This window comes from Camelina sativa, chromosome 8 (genome assembly GCF_000633955.1).
Source record: "Camelina sativa cultivar DH55 chromosome 8, Cs, whole genome shotgun sequence".
Classification (NCBI taxonomy): domain Eukaryota; kingdom Viridiplantae; phylum Streptophyta; class Magnoliopsida; order Brassicales; family Brassicaceae; genus Camelina; species Camelina sativa.
The window spans coordinates 13,385,704-13,408,181 of record NC_025692.1 but is presented as its reverse complement, the minus strand read 5'-3'; the positions used below and the strand labels follow the sequence as shown (position 1 = coordinate 13,408,181).

Sequence of the window (22,478 nt, the reverse complement as noted above, 5' to 3'; positions counted from 1 at the left end):
TGCTCCTTAAGCTCCAAAATCACCTGTTTATGCATGAAAAGATGCAAATGCAATGCAACTAAACTCTAATGCATGATTAGTCCTAAAGCTACACAATAATGATGAAAATGGCTAGCAAAAGATGCAAAAGATGTGAATAAACTAAGGGAAAACATGGTAAAATATATGAACATCAATCAGCCCGCGGGCATTACATAAGTTTAAATGTAGTACATTCAATCTGAATCTTCTGCTGATTCAAGCCACCAGAGACAACCACCATCAAATACTTTCTCCTCTCTCTAGCAATCTTCTTACTCTCTCTTCTGTATCCAATGCTGAAGTCTATGCATGGCTTGTAACCTAATCCATTAGGCTGTTTCTAGAACTCATTCGTATGACCTTGTCCATTTCCATTAGAGGTGATCAAATGTGATCGATCACCACCAAAGGTTTTAATGTGATTGAAGAATTTGCTTGTTGTGTTCTTCTTCTTTGAAGATTTGTTATCAAGAAAAGAGTGTAAAGACGATGAAGTAAGAGAGTTTATGATCTGAGCTGGGACTGAAATGTAGCAAACTTGCTTCTTACTACTGCTTCTCTTCTTCCAATCAATGTACTATCATTTGAGATATGTAACTTATTAAAACAGAATAACCCTCATACATTGACCATGAATCTGAAACATTGAAACTCAAACAAACTTGCAGTTTTTAAAGCAACCAAAACCTGCAGTTTTAAAAAATATGAAACATTCAAAATCTGAAACAATGGAACCAAAAGCTGAACTTTAAACTCAAACACTTAAAATCTGAAACATTTAAAATCTGAAACAATGGAACCAAAAGCTGAACTTTATACTCAAACACTTAAAAGTCTAAAACAAAACTAAAACTCAAGTCGTTTCTTCATCATCAACAATGGATTGGAAAGAAGGCAGTGCCTCATCTTCACCAATTGATTCTTTCTCCTCCTCTACAGATTTCAAAAAAAAAAACAAGTTAATACACTGTCTAAGATTGTGAAATTGAAAACTTATGAAACACATTTGCTTACTATTTTCATATGCTTCAAAACCTTTTAACCAATTGCGACTGCATATTAGTGCTTGAACATTTTTTGGGAGGAGACAACTTCTATACTTGCTCAAAACTCAAGCTCCAATGCTAAAGGAGGATTTAGAGGCTACTGTTGTGATAGGAATACTAAGAAGATCACAAGCCATTGAAGCCAATTCTCCATAGCGCTGAGAGTTATCTTTCCAATACTTTAGAATGTCTAAACTCTCAAAATTCTTCATGTATATTGCCGGTTCATCAAGATACATTTGTAAGGAAGTCTTTCCACTAGCAACAACAGTCTCTTTTCGAAAGGTTAAGAAATCCTGCATAAGAAACAGTAAGAATTAAGAAACTGAAACTAGAAAACCGAACCTGCAATTTATTAAAAACCAGAATCTTAAACACGACCAAAACATGAAAACCTGCAGTTTTAAAAAAAAAAACAGAACCTGCAAATTGAAAAACCAGAAACTAAAACATAACAAGTTAACAACCAAACCTGAAAACCTGCTGTTTTTGAAAAACCAGAACCTGCAATTTTTGAAAAACAAGAACCTGCAGTTTTAGAAAACCAAAACCTGCAGTTTTTTAAACAACTAGAACTTGAAACTTTAAAACCAAAAACCTGCAGTTTAATATACCAACACATGCAGTTCTTAAAAAACAAAGAACTTGAAACTTAAAAACCAATAACCTACAGTTTAATATACCAAAATCTGCAGATAAAAAAAAAACAAAACCTGAAATTAGTCAAACAGAGAATTTAGGAGTGCTTACATCGTAATTGCTGAAGTTTCCTCTTTGTCCTTCATTGTCATCTCATTGGCGATCTGTTTCACGTGTTTCTGGAGATTGTGATGCAAAAACTGACTTGTTCTCATATGATTCAAACATAGTAGTTAGTTTACTTTTCAAGTGTTCAATCTTCTGTTGACAAGAACTTTTATCAAGTTTACCAAAACAATAGTTTGCAAATGTTAGCTTCAACCTTGGATCAAGCACTGTAGTCATTGCAAATATATCACTTATTTCTTCCCAATACTTATCAAACTTCTCCTTCATGGGTACAATCATGATTCTAATAACTTCATCTTCACTAAACTCATTCACGGTCAACCAGTTATTGATCTTCCAAACTTGCATGAAGTATAAGTTGGAAGTTGGATATGTGGAACCTGAAATAAGAGTAGTAACCTGATCAAACGGCTCCAACAAATCACACAGACTATTGAGTCGTTTCCATTCATCTTCTGATGGAAAAAACTTATAGTTTTTTCCATCAATAACTTTGAGATTAGCAAATGCAGCTCTATACTTGAGAGCCCTATCAAGCATCTTGTATGCTGATTTCCATCTTGTTTTCACATCCAACAGCAAACCAGCCTTATGCTTTATACCAACAGATTTCACACATTTTGCAAATAGTATCTCTCGGTGTACTGATCTTTGAACATACTTGATACTCAACCTGATTTTATCCAACGAACTACCAATCACTGCCAGACCATCTTGAACAATGATATTAAGAACATGTGCTGCACATCTCACATGAAAATGATCTCCTCCACACAACAAATCGTTTCGCAACATAAGCTGATTTTTCACCATCTCTTGCATTGTATCGTTGTTAGTAACATTGTCTAAAGTAAGTGAGAACACTTTTTTTTTTCAATCCCCCATTCCTTCATTTTCTCAAGAATCTCCATAGCTAAGTGTGTACCTGTATGTGGAGGCGGTACAACAAAATGCTAGAATTTTGTTGTTCAGCTTCCAATTCTTGTCAATGTAATGTGTTGTTACACACATGTATCCCTCCTGAGTGATTGCAGACCATAAATCAGAAGTGAGACTGATCCTTCCAGGAAGATTAGCTAATTTTCGCTTTAAATTCCCTGCTTCATTTTCATAAAACTTGTTAACATCGGCTGCCGCTGTGTTTCGGCTGATAAATTTCACATCTTCATTCAAATACTTCCAAATCGATCTTACTCTCTCATACTCAACATAAGCAAATGGGAGATCGTGCTGAATGATACATTTTGCTATCATTTCCCGAAAAACCATATGATCTATCTTCCTAGCTTGCAACCTTGCTTCTGAATTAATCATCATTTGACTAATATCACCATTTCTAGGCTTAAGCTTACACCCTTTCAAATGACGTATGTATGAATTTGTACCATTTTTGTGTGGATCATAAGCAAAATCTGACATACAATGCTTGCACAATGCTCTTTCTTTAGTTTTTCCCTTGCGATCCTTCTTAGTAATCACCGTAAAGTCATCCCACACATCTGAATATTGTCTTCTTTTTTTTCTTTGGTTGTGAATTTCCTTTGTCACCATCATCACCATCGTCATCATCATCGTCGATCTCAATGGTTGACCTTTTACTAGGCTTAGATGTTTCAGCTTCTCCAAAACTGCCCTCAAATGTACTGCATGCTCCTTAGGACTCTTAGAAAATAGCAGGATGTCGTCGATGAAAATGATGAAAGACACGTCCAGAAACCCCTGAAACACGTTGTTCATCAATCTCATAAACGTTGCTGGCGCGTTAGTCAAACCAAAAGGCATCACCACGAACTCATAATGCCCATAACTCGTCCTAAATGCAGCCTTCCTCACATCTGCCTCATCTATCCGGATCTGATGATAACCCGATGTCAGATCTATCTTGGAGAACCAAGTAGCACCTCTACACTGATCCAACAACTCATCGATCCTGGGAAGAGGGTACTTGTTCTACACAGTGACCCGTTTCAGACCCCTGTAGTCAATACACAAGCGAAAACTTCAATCCTTCTTCTTAACGAATAACATCAGCGCTCCCCACGGTGATACACTTAGACGGATGAATCCCTTTCTCAACAAATCCTCCAACTGCTTCTTCAGGTCTGCCATCTCTGTTAGAGCCATCCTGTAAGGAGTCTTGGATAATGGCGTCATCCCCGGTTCCAGTTCAATCGTGAAAGGATCAGACCGAGATGGTGGTAATCCCTGCAATGACTGAAACACATCCTTAAACTCCTCAACGACCTGAATACCGCTAACCGTAGACTGTCCTACTGACTCTAGCATATATATAGTAACCAAATAAGCCTCACGGCCCTTCTCGATCATCTTCCCAGCCTGCATGGCCAAGATAACGAGACTCCCCGAAGTCGGTCTAATTCCCTGAAAAACGAACTTCCCTCCTGGACGCTCAAACTCCACTCTACCCCGATGGCAATCCAAATGAACCATATGCCGATGAAACCAATCCATCCCCAAGATAACGGCATACAACTCCACTGGACTGATAAGCAAATCCGCTGGTCACGACTCTCCCGCGATCTGAATATCAACTCCCCTAGCTCGTCCAATGACCCTCAGAAATTTGCCTCCCGCAACTCTGACAACTCTTATACGCTCCCCGGGATCTCCTACGATTTCAGCACTCTCTGCACACTCCGGAGTAATGAAGCTATGAGAAGCTCCAGAATCAAACATAACATGGGACTTAAACCCGCCTACCAACAAAGTCCCTACACAAACCCCATATGTTGAGAACCTAACACTTTATCACAGGAAAAACATAAAATCTGAACCTACTGAAATACACAAAGTTTAAGTACCATAAATTATAGTTGTGATCGCCCCAGCACTGGTTCCACCAGTCTCTACAGTCGTGTAAACCCGTGGCGCCTGCTTAATCTGTGCCACCTGCTGCACTCCCGGCTGCACCTGCTGCAACGTCGCCACTGCCATCGGCTGCAACTTGGGGTACAAGGTCCTAATGTGCCCTAGCTCCTTGCAATGATAGCATACACGAGCCGCTGCCGTCGGAGCACTCCTCTTGGGACAATTAGCAACCTTGTGATCCATGCTCCCATAACCGAAGCAACCTGCACCACTCGGCCTCTACGTAACCTCCCACCTCCTCTTGGTTCCCTGCGCAGGCTTGCCGCCCTTGCTAGAAACTCCATGATACTGAGCCTTCTTAGGATGAACTGCTGGACTAACTACCATTGACTGTGCCCGGATGTCCTCCTCGATCTCTGCCGCAGTCTCAACCAGCTCTGCACGCGTAACATAACTCCGCCCTCTACAGTGAACCTCCTGATCCGAGCCTCCTCAGACTCCATAGCCCGATCCCCATACCTCAGAAGTCGACTGAACTCTAAGTCAAGCTTCCGCACTGAACGAGTCCCCTGAGCTAACTGCAGGAACTGTACCTCCAACCTATCTATAGCCTCCCTAGGAAAATACTTGCGGTTGAACTCCAAGACGAATTCAGCCCAAGATATCTCCCTCTGCACCCTCCTAGCAGCCACAGAACTCCACCACAACTAAGCATCCCCAGTAAGGTTGTGAACCGCTATATCACCCAAAACTCCTTAGGACATCTGACAGACTGGAAGTTACGTTCCACTCTCGTCCTCCGCGCATCAGCAACCGTAGGATCAGTACCTCCCGAAAACAGCTCGGTACCAATATGGTTCATCTCTCTCAGCATACTGACATAACGAGAGTGAACCCCTACATCCGCAGCCACTGGCTGCTGCACCCACGCCGCCACTGGCGGCACTACTGGTGCCTAAGCCGGTACCACTCCCGGTAACCGCTCTATCAACTGTGCTAACAAGCCCGAAAGATCGACACCATGAACCCTAGCATCACCGGCCACTGGAGCATCAACATCGCCCCTCCGGCCACACTCATGGAATCCTCCTGGACATCCTGCGACTCGCCAACACCCTCAGCTGTCACACTCTGGTCCGCACTCTCACTAACCACTGGGACTATGCCCCTACCACGACCACGTCCTCGACCACGACCAGCAACAACACCCTCTCTAACCATCTGCACTACCATGAACAGAAGGCTAAGCACACAATTAACATAACACAAAAACATAAACTCACCGTGGAATCACACTGTAGGCTTGAAGAGGATGTTCTAGGATTCCATGCCACACACAATTGACTAACTCACATAATCAATCAAGACATGCAATCCCAAACATCTACAGCACAAAACTAAGTGAACCCAAACCTAAAACCGTAAGGGCTCTTATACCAAACTGAAACGACCCGACCCATTTTTTATTATAATAAATAATAAATAATAATAATAATAAATAAATACTTTAGAGCTAGTGATCTCATATCCACTAGCCACCTAACCATAAACACACCAAACAACAGAAATAAAAATACTAATAAATATCTAATAATCCAATAATCAAAAAAAATAATAACTAGTAATAGTTTCAATCAACATAAACCAGCACTACAAGAAAATTAAGTATTAATAGCGCACTGAAGCATAGCGTTTTTTTTTTCTGCAATAAATGAGTTAAACGCTACTTTTTTATAACGTTTAAGAATTGGTTATGCTATTAAAAGTATTTAGGTATCGAAAGTGTGATTTTCATTATAAATTTTTTTTTCTCTGTCCTCCTTTTTTATTGCACATGACATAAAATTAGTGTTATCTTATGTTCAAGCGGGATTAATTTTTGGGTTGCCCGCCTCTTAAAAATTTTGTGGGGTTTTTAACTTTAGTCGAAAAACAAAAAGAACAAAAGAAACACTTAGCCAAAAAAATCTTTTCATCTATCCTTTCACTCTCTCGCTCTGCACATCGTCTTCGATTACTTTTCTCCTGTAAACAACACATCTCCTGGGTTTAGGTTTGTATCGATTTAGGGTTAGATTTGTATCGATTTAGGGTTTAGTATCATGTTCTCAATTTGTTGTTGTTGAGGGGAGGAGATGGATCTGATTCGGAAACCTTTGGGGATTCAACAGAACCGTCGGATTCAACACCATTCTCGCCGGAGCCACCAAAAGTAAAACAACGCCATTCTCTCCTCCATTCTTCTTATCAACTCTCTCTCTCTCTCTCTCTCTCTATCTCTCTCTCTCTCTCTCTCTCTCTCTCACGGTTCTCTCTCTCTTCCATGTCTTTATCAGCTTCTTAAGTTACTTGTTTCAGTTTATGATGCTCGTTTCTTAGTTTTTGTTTGTTTTCTCCGTTTCTCTTAGATTGGGACTACGTTTGGTTATTGGTTTGTGCTTCGTTTAGGCGATGAGGCTTTAGAACGGTCTGAGCAGATGTTCAAGGTCTTTCTCCGATTTCATTTCAGTGATTCCTTCAAAGAAAAACAATTGTTTTTATTCGTATGCTTTGTTTTGATATTAACGAATTGTGTATAATTAGGTACAAGCTGTGGAGCTTAGGTTATTATTGGTGGAGCAAGGTTCAGTATGGTCATCTAATTGCTCAATACCAGTGTTCTTCTCTCTTACGGTGTTTAAGATGTAATGGTTTTCATGTCTTGAACTTGTTTTAAGCATACGTCAAAATTGAGTTGAGTTTGGAGCCATAGAGTTGAGTTTTGTTCTGGATAAACTTCTTGGTGTAAGTCTTCTACTCTGACTTCCTCATTTGAATATATATATTCTGACACCTTAATCATCTTGAGACAAGAATCGAATAGTAGAGTTTCACCATCATCAACTCGATATTGCGTCTATATCTTTTAGCTAAATCCAAGAACCCTTCATTCCAGTGTAGTTGATCCTTCTGTTCTACATCCTTGTGGTCTGTTTTAAGTTGCTTTAGGTGATTATTTCTTTGATTCATTGTGGATATCTTTTAACAATCTGCTGTTTCCATTGACTTTGTTATTGACAACGATGATGAAGGTAAGATTTTTGAAGATCTTTTTAGTTTATGTTTTGTCACAGCTTCTTGATGAAATGAGAGCATTTCATGGAGTTGAATGACTGTGTTTCTTTGTTCCTCAGTGAAATGCAGAACTTAAGTACTGAAACATCTTTTGTAATTGCAGAAGAAACAGCGAAATCAGGAGAGAAGAAAGATGATGCTGTTAAGGTGAAAGCTCCTGCAATAGAGAAGGCACCAGCAGAAAGACAAACAACATCTATTAAGGAAGACAAGTGAAGACACTGTTTCTGAAGACAAAACCATATGGGTATTAGTAGCTTCCACAGTTGATGCAGAAAGAAGGCTTTGAAGCTTTTTGCCACCAACTTGTGGAAATGGAACAAGAGGTTGTGAGCAAGTTCAGTGACCATACTAGTCTTTGATTTCAATTCTTTTAGGTGTTGTGTTAAGTAGTTCTTTGGTTTAAGCTTGTATCAGATTTTGTAATACATTGATCATATATTTGTTTCTATTATAAATTTGTGTTTATCAGATTTTAAATTTTGATTTAATAAACAAAAATTAAATCGTAATTATGATTATTTTAGCATTATGGTAATATACATTAAAAAAATGATAACAACCAAAAACTGCTATTATAAACTTTAATATTGCACAAAAAAGTGTTATTATATAATTTTATATTGCATATAAAACAGCGCTATGTTAAATCACCTAAATTATAGCATACGGAAAAAACGTTATCTAAAGTCTCATACTTTTTATAACGGGCGTATAGACTACGTCTGTAAGAGCACTATGAAATCCTACCATAGGGGATATGACACGCTATTAATATTCACTTTTCTTGTAGTGCATAGAACCAGCAATCCTAAACAACATTTTAGGACTCAACTCTAGCAATCTAGCAAGCCAGACAACATCCAATCGAGTCCCTAGAACATCCTCCTCTTCATTGCCTTGATTCCACGATCAAACTTTGCCTTTACCTGCACCACAAACACAATTTGCAATGCATGAGTATTTAATAAACACTTAGTAAGGCAATTCTCCCATCTATTGGGCTATACACACAAGCAATAGAGACATCTCTAACCATCAATCAACAATCAACAAACATTAATAACAAACCAGGACTATGCATCGACCGACACCAACCATGCATCGACTGACACCCATTGGGGTTGCATCGACCGACACAAGGCTTGCATCGACCGACATGCACACTGCATCGACCGACGCATGCTCGACATAGCACGAAAACCCTAGGTTTAACACGCCATCCTCGCATTTTCATCGACCGACGCATATGTCGAGCATCATTTTTCCCCGAAGCTTCTTGCCGGATCTTCGTTCCTACAACCACAAAACTCGATCCCAAGCCACAAGAAAGCTTCCCAACGTCCCAACTAACATACTAACAAGCCTAACAACACATAACAAGCAGATTAGAGAAATCTCCATGTTAGATAAGCCATGGTCATGCACTTACCTTTGCCAAGACGATTCTGAACCTCAAACAAGCAAGAAAACACTTCCAAGAAGCTCCTACAACGATCCCAGCTACATATCTCTACAGTAACAGCTTCCAATCTTGCAAACTCCTCAGGAACACTCAAGAACACTTAGAAACACCTTTTCTCTCTTTTCTTTCTCTCAAAAGCGGCTAAACACGACTAATGAGACAGAAACTCGTGTTAAGGGTTTTCCGTAACCCAAAATGCAGCGTTTAACTTAAACTCGTCCGCACATAAACCGGGATTCCGGTTCACGGATGTTACACCCATCTACTGGTTTATACACACAAGCGAACACACAAACACAAACAATACACAAAATCAAGCAAACCAAACAACTCTGAACATAAGAGTATACTATGCGCACTTGCGTCAACTCTTCGCACATGCGTCGACCGACAAACTCCTAGCGTTGACACTACGCGCTTGCGTCGACACACACACACCTGTCGTTGACCGATGCAAAGTCCTTGGTCCTTGCATCGACCAATGCAATTCCTCGCGTCTCCGTCAAATCCCTAACAATGTCAATTTTTCCCTTTTTATAGCCCACGTTAGGGTTTTCAAACCCAAAAACACAACTAAACGAGTGTTTGACTTAAGTTGACCCGCATAAGCGAACCTTGCATCGTTCGATGTACAACCTGCATCGATCGATGCACACCCAAAACAGGGATTCTGATTTGCGGGCGTTACTTGGGCAATCTGAGAGGATGATCCATACTCCCGAAGATTTGTGGCGGATGTGTGTTCTGGATTGGGGTGGTCACTAGCTGTATGGGAAACTAACAATAACTATCAGACGAGTATTAGTATGGCTCCTTATGAGGCACAATATGGGAGGTCAAGTCGTAAACCTTTATAAAGGGTTTGGGAGTATAAGAGGAAAATAAGGGTGAGGTTTTAATGTTATTAAGCAAGGAAGGCATGAGCTATATTGTTGTTGGCATTGTTCTTGCTGTTATTCGTCATTTTTATCCAAATTAGAGGTGAGTGCATGACCATGACTTATCTAAGCGTTGAGATCTCTATTTTCTATGTTCTCTACGGTGGTTGTGCGTTTGACTCTAGGAGCGTTGGACGCTATAGGTAACGATGGGTGAGAATTAACACCATGTGGACCGCTATATCCACCCAAAATTCCTGAGGACATCTGAGAGACTGGAAGTTACATTCCACTCTCGTCCTCCACGCATCAGCAACAGTAGGATCAGCACCTCCCGAAAACTGCTCGGTAACAATATAGTTCATCTCCCTCAGCATACTGACATAACAAGAATGAACCCCTACATCCGCAGCCACTGGCTGCTGCACCTCTCCCGCCACTGGCGGCACTACCTGTGCATGAGCCGGTACCACTCCTGGTATCCGCTCCAAAAACTGTGTCTACAAGCCCGCAAGTTTAACGCTTCCTCTAGGGGCTCCACCTGCTGGGACTCCCGCATCTGGAACCCTAGTATCATTGGCCACCTGGACACCGATACTGCCCACACCGACTCTATCAGCGTCTACGGCCCTATCATTACCTCCAGCCACACTCATGGACCCCTCCTAGAAGCCCTCAACTGTCTCACTTTGGCCCACGGTATCACTAACCGCTGGGACTCTGCCCCTACCACGACCACGACCGCGTCCATGAACACGTCCGCGTCCTCGACCAGCAACAGCACCACCTCTAACCATCTGCACTACCATGAACAGAAGGCTAAGCACGCAATTCAACAGAACACAAAACAAAACCTCACCTTGAAATCACAATGTAGGCTCGAAAAGGATGCTCTAGGACTCCGTGCCACACATAATCAATCAAAGCATGCAATCGCAACATCAACAACAAAAACCTAGTGAACCCAAACCTAGAACCGTAAGGGCTTTGATACCAAACTGAAATGACCCGACCCGTTTTTTTTAATAAATATTAATAATACTAATATTAATCTAAGCTAGTGGTCCCATACTCACTAGCCACCTAACCACAATCAAACCAAACATCGGAAATTAAACAACAAATACCAATATCCAAAAAATATCTAATAATAAAATAACCAATATTAGATCATAGCAGTTACCCAATAACCAAACAACATGAAACAAAGAACCAGCAACTTAGCAATGTTGTATTGACCCATCTCTAGCAACCTAACAGAAGCCAGACGACAACCAATCGAGCCACTAGAACATTATCCTCTTCATTACTTTGATTCAACGATAACATTTTGCCTTTACCTGCACCACAAACACAATTTGAGATGCATGAGTATTTGGCAAACTCTCAGTGAGGCAATCCTTCCATCTACGGGGCTATCCACATAAGCAACTGAGATGCCAATGTCAAACACAAACAACAGACAAGACATACAAACCAGGAAGCAAGTATCATCTTCACTGGAAGGGAGGTGTGGACCGACACCAGCCAAGTGTCGACCAACACTGGCATTGGTGTCGACCGACACAACCCCACAGTGTCGATCGATGCTGATCCTTGGTGTCGACCGACACCCACCTGGTGTTGATAGTCACTGACTCTGCAACCGCGATCCGCTCGAAGCCGAGAGTCGCATCTCGCTTCCTATCACCTCTAATCCGCCCAATACCCATGAATCCGTAGGAACCCTATAACAACCATAACAAGCAAGAAAACACCACAAAACAACAACAAACAAGTAAGACAACGGAAATCTCAGGCTTATATCAGCCATGGTCATGCACTCACGTCTTTGCAGGAATATTCTGACCAACAACAACGAATCCAAACCTTCTAGCAAGCTTCTAACACCCTCCTAGCCTTAGATCTCCCAAGAACAACCAAGAAATCTCACAATCTCTCCCAAAACCTCAAGAACACTGTTTTCTTTTTTTTCTCACTCTCTCAAGGGTCATAAACGACAAAAACACGACCTAGGTCAACTTTTCTCCTTAAATACTCGGTTCTATGTTTTTTCTTGAACTAAACCGATCTAAATCGACAATTAAATCGAACTGGTCGAACCATAAATTATTGGTGTCGATCGACACCCATCTCTTAAACACAGAGTTTTTGGTTGGCGTATGTTACATTGTATTGATCCCAAATTTGGTGTGTTTCAACAGGTTGAATCTTTTCAACTACTATCAATCTACTTCAGTTTTTTTGTTTTTTCAACACCCTTCTACAACCATTAAATAGTTGAAATTTTTATTCAACACGTCTTATATACATTTTCGCAAACAAGAAAGAAAAAGTAGATGCAAAGTAGGTCTACAAATGGAACCCACCACAAAATCTTTTACAGAGAACTCTGTTTTTTTTTCTCCTTCCTCTGTGATTATGACGACCAATACCATCTCTCAACACCCAAACTCCACTTCACCCCCTCTTCTCCCACCTCTCTCGAAGCTTTGCTTTATTGTTTTCTTGTTCTTATAAATCTTTTTGTTTATTCATCTTCTAGAGAGAAAGAATATTCTGCTTTTAACCCTTCGTTTCTGGGAGATTTCTTGTTCATGAGCTAATCTTTTATTTTTTTTCCTTAATTCGTATGGAAAAAGATCTCACCTTTTATAACCCCTATACATTTTAGGTTTTGAGCTAGCTCATCATGATGTTTCTTTTCTTTTACAAAAAGGTTTTCAGCGTTTGAGTTTTGGTTAAAGTAGGCAAGTTCCTTCTTTGTAAGGGGATCTGAGTTTGTGAATTGGGTTTTTGAGTTGAGAGAGAAATTAGGGTTGTTTTGTTTTGTTTTGTTTACTTGTGTTGAAGAAAATGGAAGAAGTTGAAGCTGCAAACAAAGCAGCTGTGGAAAGCTGTCATAGAGTGTTGAATCTTTTATCACAACAAACAATGATTCCAAGTCTTTAATGGTTGAAACTAGAGAATCTGTTTCCAAGTTCAAGAGAGTCTCTTCTCTTTTGACTAGAGGGTTAGGTCAGAGGAAGATTAAGAAACTCAACAGCAACTACAAGTTTAGTGCTTTTTTGTTGCCTCAACACATGTTTTTGCAAAGTCCAATTTGCGATAATAATGCCATTAGTGGTTGTATTCAAGTTCTAGCACCAAAGCCTCTTCAGATTGTACCAGCTGGCTATGGTGAAATTGACCCAAAACAGAAACCGAGTCATCATCCTTCATTGATGTTGTTTGACCAGAAAATGTGTGTTGACAAGTCGTTTCTTGAGCTAAAGCCACCGTCTTTCCGAGCTGTTGATCCAAAACCTTATCAGTTTATTCATAGCCACCAGCAAGGAGTGTACTCTAGAAGCAAAAGTGGTTTAAGTCTGAGGTTTGATGGGTCTTGTGGTGGTAGTTGTTATTCCCTAGTATCTCAAATGGATCAAGATCGTTTGTTTCATCTCTTAGTATGGATCATAGTGTGACGGATTACGATAGGAACTCGTTTCATTTGTTCGGACTACCTCAAGGATCCGATCATATGTCACAGCATTCCAAGAGGACTTGAAATGTGGAAGTAGAAGCAAATGTCATTGTTCCAAGAAAAGGTGTTTGTTTGTTTTTGTTTCTTAACTTCTTTGAGAAATACTGTCGCAAGAGTTTATTTGATTCAATGTTTTGAAGTTTGTTTACAGGAAATTGAGGGTGAAACGATCGATTAAAGTACCAGCAATCAGTAACACGATTGCGGATATACCTCCGAATGAATATTCGTGGAGGAAATATGGACAAAAGCCAATAAAGGGTTCTCCTCATCGTAGGTAAGTAACATCACAAGAAAAAGAAAAAAACATTGGACTTTGGTCATATGTTTGATTTAAAATAGCTGCTTGTTTTTCAATGTTGCAGAGGATACTATAAATGTAGCAGCGTGCGAGGCTGTCCAGCGAGGAAGCATGTGGAGCGATATGTAGACGAAACTTCGTTGCTAATAGTGACTTATGAAGGTGAGCATAACCATTCAAGATTACCCTCTTCATAATCAGCTCATACCTGATTCTGGCCTTGTATATTTCTTGCATCACAAATATGGCTTCAGCCTTATTAACATATAGGTTTAGACGTATAGTTATATATGCAAAATGTATAATTTTTTTTGGTTTGCATGAGATGTTCAGCAACGGTAACCTGATGTAGCTCTCAGTATCTTGTATGATTTGGTTCCTCTGTTTCTCTCTAATCAAATAATCATCTGCCTCTCGAAGGCAAGATTTGATGGCAAAGACTCACTCACAACAATTTGCATTCGAGACTTAGAAAAGATTGATCTATGAACTCACAAGAACATACAAAGATGTAAAGAAACAGAGGAGAACTGTGAAGTTTGAGTGGCTAAAACAAAAAGGCGGAGTTAAACACTCTTTGCCCACCAGAGGGTCTGAAGCTTGTGTCGACAAAAGGAGAAAGCAAAGATCTGAAAAACAATAAGAGGGTTTCTGTAACAACCCGCGCTGGCCGGACCAGCGGTACGTGTGCGGTACGGTTAGCGGTACGAACCTTGGTACGTACGCGGTAATAATAGTGGTACATAGGTAGTATGTATGGCGGTACACATAGCAACGAACGTGGTACAGTTGGACACTGGCCGTGAGTTCGATAAGTGAAAGGGAACTGATTGAGAATGGGGAGTTCGAGACTACCGAAGTAGTGAACAGATGTTTGAATTGAAGAAACGGAATCCCAAGTTTACAGTGATTGATGATGCAGACATGTAAGTTTCTGGATGAAATGGAAAATTTTGGTACTTAGTCTAAGTGACAGTGGGAGTGACAGTCTGAGAGATAGTACGAGTGATAGTAAAGTAGGATTGTCCGGAAATGGTCGCATCGGTGAATGATAGATCGGGACGATGCCAATGGGATAGGGTTAGACCGACATGACTATGGGCTGATGGATGGCCCGGGGACTCGAAAATCTTTGCGTAAGATTTAGGCCGACCGATGGAAAAGGGAACTCGATGGAAATGGAAACTGGCGGAAAAAGCAATTTAGTGGGATAAGGATAGTTGCGAAAAATAAAGGAATATTGGGGCGATAGCGCTTGTGACACCCCGGTTTCAGAGACTTGCGGAGAGGTTTAAAAGAATTGATTTGGCCACCTATGTTACCAAAGTGCGCTGATCTTTTCGGTCAAGGATCCTGAGAGAACTGCATAGTTAAGCATCGTTGAGCTGGAGTAATCTCAAGATGGGTGATCTTCCGGGAAGTGACTCTCGGAACTGTGCGAGTGATGACAAAACACAGGGAAAGATCATGTGGTGATTTGTAGGGACAGTAACAATATTTTAAAACCTCTCGGACGTAGCAAACCGGCCGTCGGATAAGGATGGGCTCACGGGCCTAGTGAGAAGACGTGAGCCCATTAAGAAAAGTGGGCCATGGAATGGGATTGAACATGGGGCCCACTAAGAGGTGGCGGTCGAGACGTTACAAGTGGTATCAGAGTTGAACCAAGACGAGTGTGGAGTCGAGCGGACTCACATCGTCGGGAGTGACGGTCTTGGTGTGCAACGAGGACGTTGCGATATGTTAATGGGGTGAATTTTGACATCCTGGTTTCAGAGACTTGCAGAGAGGTTTAAAAGAATTGATTTGGCCACCTTTGGCACCAAAGTGAACTTATCTTTTTGGTCAAGGGTCCTGAGAGAACTCCACAGCTAAGCGTGCTTGAGCTGGAGTAGTCTCAGGATGAGTGACCTTCCGGCAAGTGACTATCGGAATTGTGCGAGTGAGGACACAACACAGGGAAAGATCATGCGGTGATTTGTAGGGACGGTAACAAGTCTTTAAAACCTCCCGGACGTCGCAAACCGGCTGTCGGATATGGATGGGCTCACGGGCGTAGTGACAGGACGTGAGGCCCATTAAAAAAGGTGGGCCCATGGACTGGGATTGGACATGGGGTCCACTAAGAGGTGGTGGTCGGGCCATTACAGGGCTTATTGTTTTGGCAAGTCCAAGGCGGTCTAGCCGATCCTATATATATGGTAGAACCCCTTGCTCTCTCGAGAGAGTAACGCATAAATCCTTAATCCGCCGCTAGAAAGAGAAAGAGAGAAAAGAGCGAGAGTTCCGCCGAGCCTTAAACCGAGAGATCCTAAGTCATACTCGAGGGAGGAATTGGTAAGTGATTCTCCAACCCTGGTTCGTCGATAGCATATGGTTCTAACATCGGATAGTAACGATGTTGATCTGTCCGTGTAGAGGCGGGGATCAAATTTGCGCATAGGAACCAAGAGTTTAACACCTTAGGTCAAAACCGAAGGTGAGTGCGTGACTATGGCCGAGTTCTATGGTTGATATCTTGACCGATCGGGTTAAAATTCTTGATTGCTTGCTTGTCTTGGTTAATGTTTTATTGCAATAAATCGATGGTTGGTCTAAGTGATTTGGACAACTATCCTATGGGTTATTTGACATGCATGACTTGATTGATTTAACATGTGTTTGGATTGAGATTATTGAGCTAAGCCTAGTGAGACGGGATGACGGCTCCACTAAGCAAAACTTGCTTTGCTTACGCCTCCTTTCGATGACCAGAAATTATATGGCTGACCAGCTCGCGTGACGAAGGCAAGGAAGGAAGAGGATAGTGGATTTGGGTAATTTGATTTATGGTCTAGTCTTTTAAACGAGATGTTGTCCTATTGCATGAATACGTTGTACAAGAACCCTTTTTAATTAATTTGGATGCATGTTTAAGATTTATTTAACCTGTTTTACTTAGTCGTTGTCGCATATTGTTAAAGGAATGAGTTATAAATTGATAGGCCCTAAATTGAATTATCGAACGTGTACGGTATGGTATTATCGAACATGTACGGTATGGTACAGAATTTTAGGGTCGGGGTCCTACAGTTTTCATAATAGGTTCCTCACGTTGAAATGGTTTACAGTTTATGGTTAACAGTTCGGTTTGGACGAACCAAACAGAGAACGGATCACTCAGAATTCAGACCCGAACCAAAAAATTTGGTTCGGTCCAGCTCTCTTCAAAGATTGTGTAGCTATCAAGCTATGGTATAAAATGCAGTGAGATCACAATTATACCATTTTCTATTTTACTATAGTACTATTTTAGCAACAAAGGAATTATAACTCCATACAAATCAACGACCAATATAATCGATGCAAACTTTATATCCAAGATTCCTCAACACTTAAAATATACAATTTCATATTTAAACGTTACGTAAATTTAAAACCGAAATCAAGTAGAGACAGACGTGAAAAACAAAACAAAACAATCAATAATCGTTCTGACGAGCACAACTGTGAAACAGAACAAATACCAGAATTAACCGTAAATAAAATTTGGTATAGTCCGGTCCAGTAAAATTAGGTTATAAAAACATCTTCCTCCATGGATTCTTCTTGAGGGCTTCAACCTTATTCTACCACGCTGTGGCTGTTCTGTGACTTTGAATTCTCTTCACCATTCGTGCTAATCGCATCGCTGCAACTCTTTCTCCGGGATAGATTGAGTTTCGGCGACTTAGGACGCGTCAATGGATACTACATTTAATTATCGTTGAACATAAGTTTGCTTGTCGCACAAGAAACATGTGAGATCATCTTAAATCCTAACATAGATGAGAGACTTACCTTCTTGAGCTCTGGTCTCGCGGGAGGTCCTTGATAATAGAAATCAGGAACGGGATTAGCCTTAAACTTGAGGTTTTTCCGAAGCTGTTTAATGGCTGCTTCTTGTTCTTCCTGCATATTTGTGTTTCCCATTTTAGATTTTCAGAAAACATTTTCTTGATTTAGTTACTAAAAAGATTCTTGCCTTTTGCCTTTGTTCAAGCTCGATCCTTTCAGCTTCAAGTGCTTGGTGTTTCTCTTCAAGCTTTTGGTAATACTAAAATCACAAAAAGACTTAAATCAGAACAAAACAGAATATAACTAACTTATTATATATTATCTGTCAGGTTATTAGTAAATGTAATAGACACAATTGAACCTACCTCTTTACGTTTCTCAGCGCGCTGTGCACTCCTAAATCGTGGAGCGGTTCCATGAGTTACTTTCGACTTTGCATTCTTTAACGAAGAAGCAACAGAACAATCATCTTCTTCATGATCCAAATGCTTCTTCTCCACATCATTCTGATATATAATCAAGAACAGAAAGAGTGAAAAAACCACTTACAAATCTCAATTCATTACCATCCCTTCTCTTTAATACAATACCTCTGTGATTACATTAGAAGATTTATGATTTTGAGAGAGAGAGTTCTCCTCAGTGCATTCCTTAACCTCATAATCTTCTTCCTCTGCAGCTATCTTGGGAGACACGTGAACCCTTTCATTAGATGCATCGGTGCTCACCGACTCAACAACTTCTCTTCTCATTTCAACTACTGCCAATATTCACCAAAAACAAGATTCCAAATATATTNAATAGAAATCAGGAACGGGATTAGCCTTAAACTTGAGGTTTTTCCGAAGCTGTTTAATGGCTGCTTCTTGTTCTTCCTGCATATTTGTGTTTCCCATTTTAGATTTTCAGAAAACATTTTCTTGATTTAGTTACTAAAAAGATTCTTGCCTTTTGCCTTTGTTCAAGCTCGATCCTTTCAGCTTCAAGTGCTTGGTGTTTCTCTTCAAGCTTTTGGTAATACTAAAATCACAAAAAGACTTAAATCAGAACAAAACAGAATATAACTAACTTATTATATATTATCTGTCAGGTTATTAGTAAATGTAATAGACACAATTGAACCTACCTCTTTACGTTTCTCAGCGCGCTGTGCACTCCTAAATCGTGGAGCGGTTCCATGAGTTACTTTCGACTTTGCATTCTTTAACGAAGAAGCAACAGAACAATCATCTTCTTCATGATCCAAATGCTTCTTCTCCACATCATTCTGATATATAATCAAGAACAGAAAGAGTGAAAAAACCACTTACAAATCTCAATTCATTACCATCCCTTCTCTTTAATACAATACCTCTGTGATTACACTAGAAGATTTATGATTTTGAGAGAGAGAGTTCTCCTCAGTGCATTCCTTAACCTCATAATCTTCTTCCTCTGCAGCTATCTTGGGAGACACGTGAACCCTTTCATTAGATGCATCGGTGCTCACCGACTCAACAACTTCTCTTCTCATTTCAACTACTGCCAATATTCACCAAAAACAAGATTCCAAATATATTTTAAATTCCATTTTAATTAACTCCAAACGCTAAAGGTTTGAAATCTGTTGTTTTCCAATATTTATACCAAGATTAGGTTGCTGATTATCTGAATTTCGTCAGAATCAGAAAAGAAATGACCAGCAAAATTCACATAAACCCACAGAAATTGGATAATAGAACTTTTTCAAAAACAATTTGAGTAGAAAGGATTAAGAAATGAAATCACATTTTCCTCGAACAAGATACAAAAATAGGGAGAGAAAAAAAAATGGAAACAAAGAAATGTTATATAATTTTCTTACAGATCTTGTCTGATTGAAAAATAATTCTTGATAAGTCTACAGCTTCCGATCTGCCGTTCAGACAAGAACAAAAAGATTTTGTTTTTTATTCTTTATCTCTGTCTGTCTCTCTCAAGAAAATAAAGATTGGTTCTGTTTTTGTGCGGATACTGTTTTGGAAGTGTGTTTGGTTTGTTAGCTGTTGGATATATATTGGCTCTGTTTTTGTTTGTTTTTTTTAAGTATTGTTTCCCTTAACAGCTTTCGTCTATTTCTAGTAATTTTTAATTCTAAATATAAATTCTTGGGAATGAAATATACGAAAAGATGATTGTTCAGCCAAAAATAAAAAGTTGTTGATGAATTGAAACTTAATTTTTTATGAATTGAAACTTATAGTCACGTTTCTTTTTTGCTTTCTGAACTGAAAAATGATATTTAAAACAGTCAAAGATAATTGCATCTTTATCTTTTTTTTGTTAAAGAATTGCATCTTTATCTTAATTTATATGTGTCGACAAAGTTGAATTGAAAAATTGTCGCGTAATATAAAACATCCTCGGATAACACGTGAAATCTTCTTTTGCTTTTGTCGTGCTTTTGAGTTCGCGTCGTCAATGTTGACGACGTTAGCTAACGCCGATACAAGGGATAAAACACCCAACGACCCAATTCTTATGCTCTCGAATCTATCTTTGGGTCCTCTTGTCATTAGCTTTTAAAATTTCTACAACTTTTTAGGTAGTTTGTTTCGAAATCTTGATGAATGCTGACAGACAAAACACAGAGCTAGACTACAAAGTTTGAGATTTAAAGAGATGAGAACTTTAAATGGTCGACACAAAGAAAACGTTTTTTTTTTTTGAATCAATTTCGTTTTGGGAAAAAAATCCCAAAAAAATACTATCCTGTTTTAGTTTAGTAACTTTGTATCATAAATAAAGTTAGATAATCTAAAAAACAGAAAGTATATAAAAAAATGAAAAATATTTGGATTCTTTTTTAGGGATGAAGTTTCCTATTCACCACTTATTAGCTTAACGTAACCAATAAAAATAGAGTAATATACCATGTAATACTATATTAAAAATATATAAAAAAAAAATCAAAAAAATCAAAACAGATTAAAGAAATAACATTTGTATATTTTTAAATTAAACAAGGTTAAATATCAGTTTGAGTTTAGATTTTTCAGTCAAACGATATTATATATCGGTTTGATTTTATAAATAAGCATTAGAATTTAGATTTTACAATTAAACAAAATTAATATCGGTATAGATTCATAAAGGAGGATAAAGGTTTAGATTTTACAATTAAACAAAAGTATATGTCCGTTTGGGTTTATAAAGATTAGGATTTTGATTTTACAATTAAAACGAAATTATATATCGATTTGGATTTATAAAAAGTGGTTAGAGTTTAGATTTTACAACTAAACCAAAATTATATATCATATTTGACCAAAAAAAATTATCAAAGAGTAATTAGAGTTTTAAATTTTACAATTATATAAAATTTTATGTCGGTTTGGGTTTGTAAAAGAATGACTATATGTATATTCATTTTGTAAAATTAATTCAGACTTAAAAAACAAACTTGAAAGCTCCTAGACACTAATTGAAACGACCCGACCCGTTTTTTTTTGATAAATAATAAAAAGTAAATAATAATAATAATAAATAATCTACAACTAGTAGTCCCATACCCACTAGCCACCTATCTACAATCACAACCAGCAGCAGAATAACAAATACCATTAATCAATAAATATCCAATAATAAACCAATAATTATAACATAAATAATATCCAAATTCAACCAACATAAAACATAGAACCAACAACCTAGCAATGTTTATAATGACCCAACTCTAGCAACCTAGCAATGTCAGACAACAACCAATTGAGTCCCTAGAACATCCTCCCCTTCATTGCCTTGATTCCACGATCACACTTTGCCTTTACCTACACCACAAACACAAATTGCAATGCATGAGTATTTTATAATCACTCAGTAAGGCAATCCTCCCATCTAATGGGCTACACACACAAGCAATAAAGACATCTCTAACCATCAATCAACAATCAACAATCAACAATAACAAATCAGGGCCAAGCATCGACCGACACCAACATGCATCGACCGACACAAGTACGGGGTTGCGTCGACCGACACATGGTACGCATCGACCGATGCAAGGTACACTTGCATCGACCGACGCATACTCGACATAGCACGAAACCCCCAGGTTTCTCGCACCGTCCTTGCAGTTGCATCGACCGACGCACAAAGTGCATCGACCGATGCACATGCCGAGCATCGTTTCTCCCCGAAGCTTCTCGCCGGATCTTCGTTCCTACAACCACAATACTTGATCCTTAGCCACAAGAAAGCTTCCCAACTTCCCAAACAACATTCTAACAAGCCTAACAACACATAACAAGCGGATCAGAGAAATCTCCAGCTTAGATATGCCATGGTCATGCACTTACCTTTGCCAAGACGATTCTGAACCTTACACAAGCAAACAAACACTCCTAGGAAGCTCCCACAACGATCCCAGCTACAGATCTTTACAGGAACAGCCTCAAATCATTAAAATCCTTAAGAACACTCAAGAACCTTTTCTCTCTTTTCTTTTCTCTCAAAAACGGCCAAACTCGCCGAAAGAGACAAAACTCGCGTTTATGGGTTTTCCCTAAACCGGGATTTCGGTTCGCGGATCTTACAATTCTCCCCCACCAACCTAGATTCGTCCTCGAATCTCGAACAACCATCAGCCAAGGACTCCCGTGCAACCGTTTCCACGGCCCGCACTCTTCCGACCGATCTATGAAAGGTCACCTCTAGGTGATAGACTCACGCTCCAGGCATTATTTGCTCTCAACTT

At 39.4% G+C, this 22,478-nt stretch overlaps 2 protein-coding genes, 1 long non-coding RNA gene and 1 pseudogene across 3 annotated transcripts; 2 read left to right on the top strand and 2 right to left on the bottom strand.

Annotated features, from left to right (window-relative positions):
- On the top strand, positions 6,578-8,251 carry LOC104707118. Its single transcript, XR_754555.2, has 4 exons — positions 6,578-6,876; positions 7,073-7,150; positions 7,248-7,448; positions 7,882-8,251. It is a non-coding gene; the product is annotated as an uncharacterized LOC104707118 (long non-coding RNA).
- On the top strand, positions 12,529-15,201 carry LOC104707117 (annotated as a pseudogene).
- On the bottom strand, positions 17,283-18,518 carry LOC104707116 (protein WAVE-DAMPENED 2). The gene is made up of 5 exons (XM_010423398.1): positions 18,355-18,518; positions 18,130-18,270; positions 17,952-18,023; positions 17,768-17,878; positions 17,283-17,677 (listed from the first exon to the last, which is right to left on the bottom strand). Exons 1-5 carry the CDS (start codon positions 18,514-18,516, stop codon positions 17,552-17,554), a joined length of 612 nt encoding a protein of 203 aa, XP_010421700.1. The 5' UTR covers positions 18,517-18,518; the 3' UTR covers positions 17,283-17,551.
- On the bottom strand, positions 18,535-19,746 carry LOC104709503 (protein WAVE-DAMPENED 2-like). The gene is made up of 5 exons (XM_010426104.2): positions 19,608-19,746; positions 19,116-19,285; positions 18,891-19,031; positions 18,713-18,784; positions 18,535-18,639 (listed from the first exon to the last, which is right to left on the bottom strand). Exons 2-5 carry the CDS (start codon positions 19,275-19,277, stop codon positions 18,535-18,537), a joined length of 480 nt encoding a protein of 159 aa, XP_010424406.1. The 5' UTR covers positions 19,278-19,285; positions 19,608-19,746.

Coding starts and splice junctions, on each gene's coding strand:
- LOC104707116 (XM_010423398.1), bottom strand. CDS start 18,516: ATGAGAAGAGAAGTTGTTGAGTCGGTGAGCACCGATGCATCTAATGAA. Junction 18,024..18,129: donor GCGCTGAGAAACGTAAAGAG/GTAGGTTCAATT, acceptor TTGTGATTTTAG/TATTACCAAAAGCTTGAAGA. Junction 17,879..17,951: donor AGCTTGAACAAAGGCAAAAG/GCAAGAATCTTT, acceptor ACAAATATGCAG/GAAGAACAAGAAGCAGCCAT.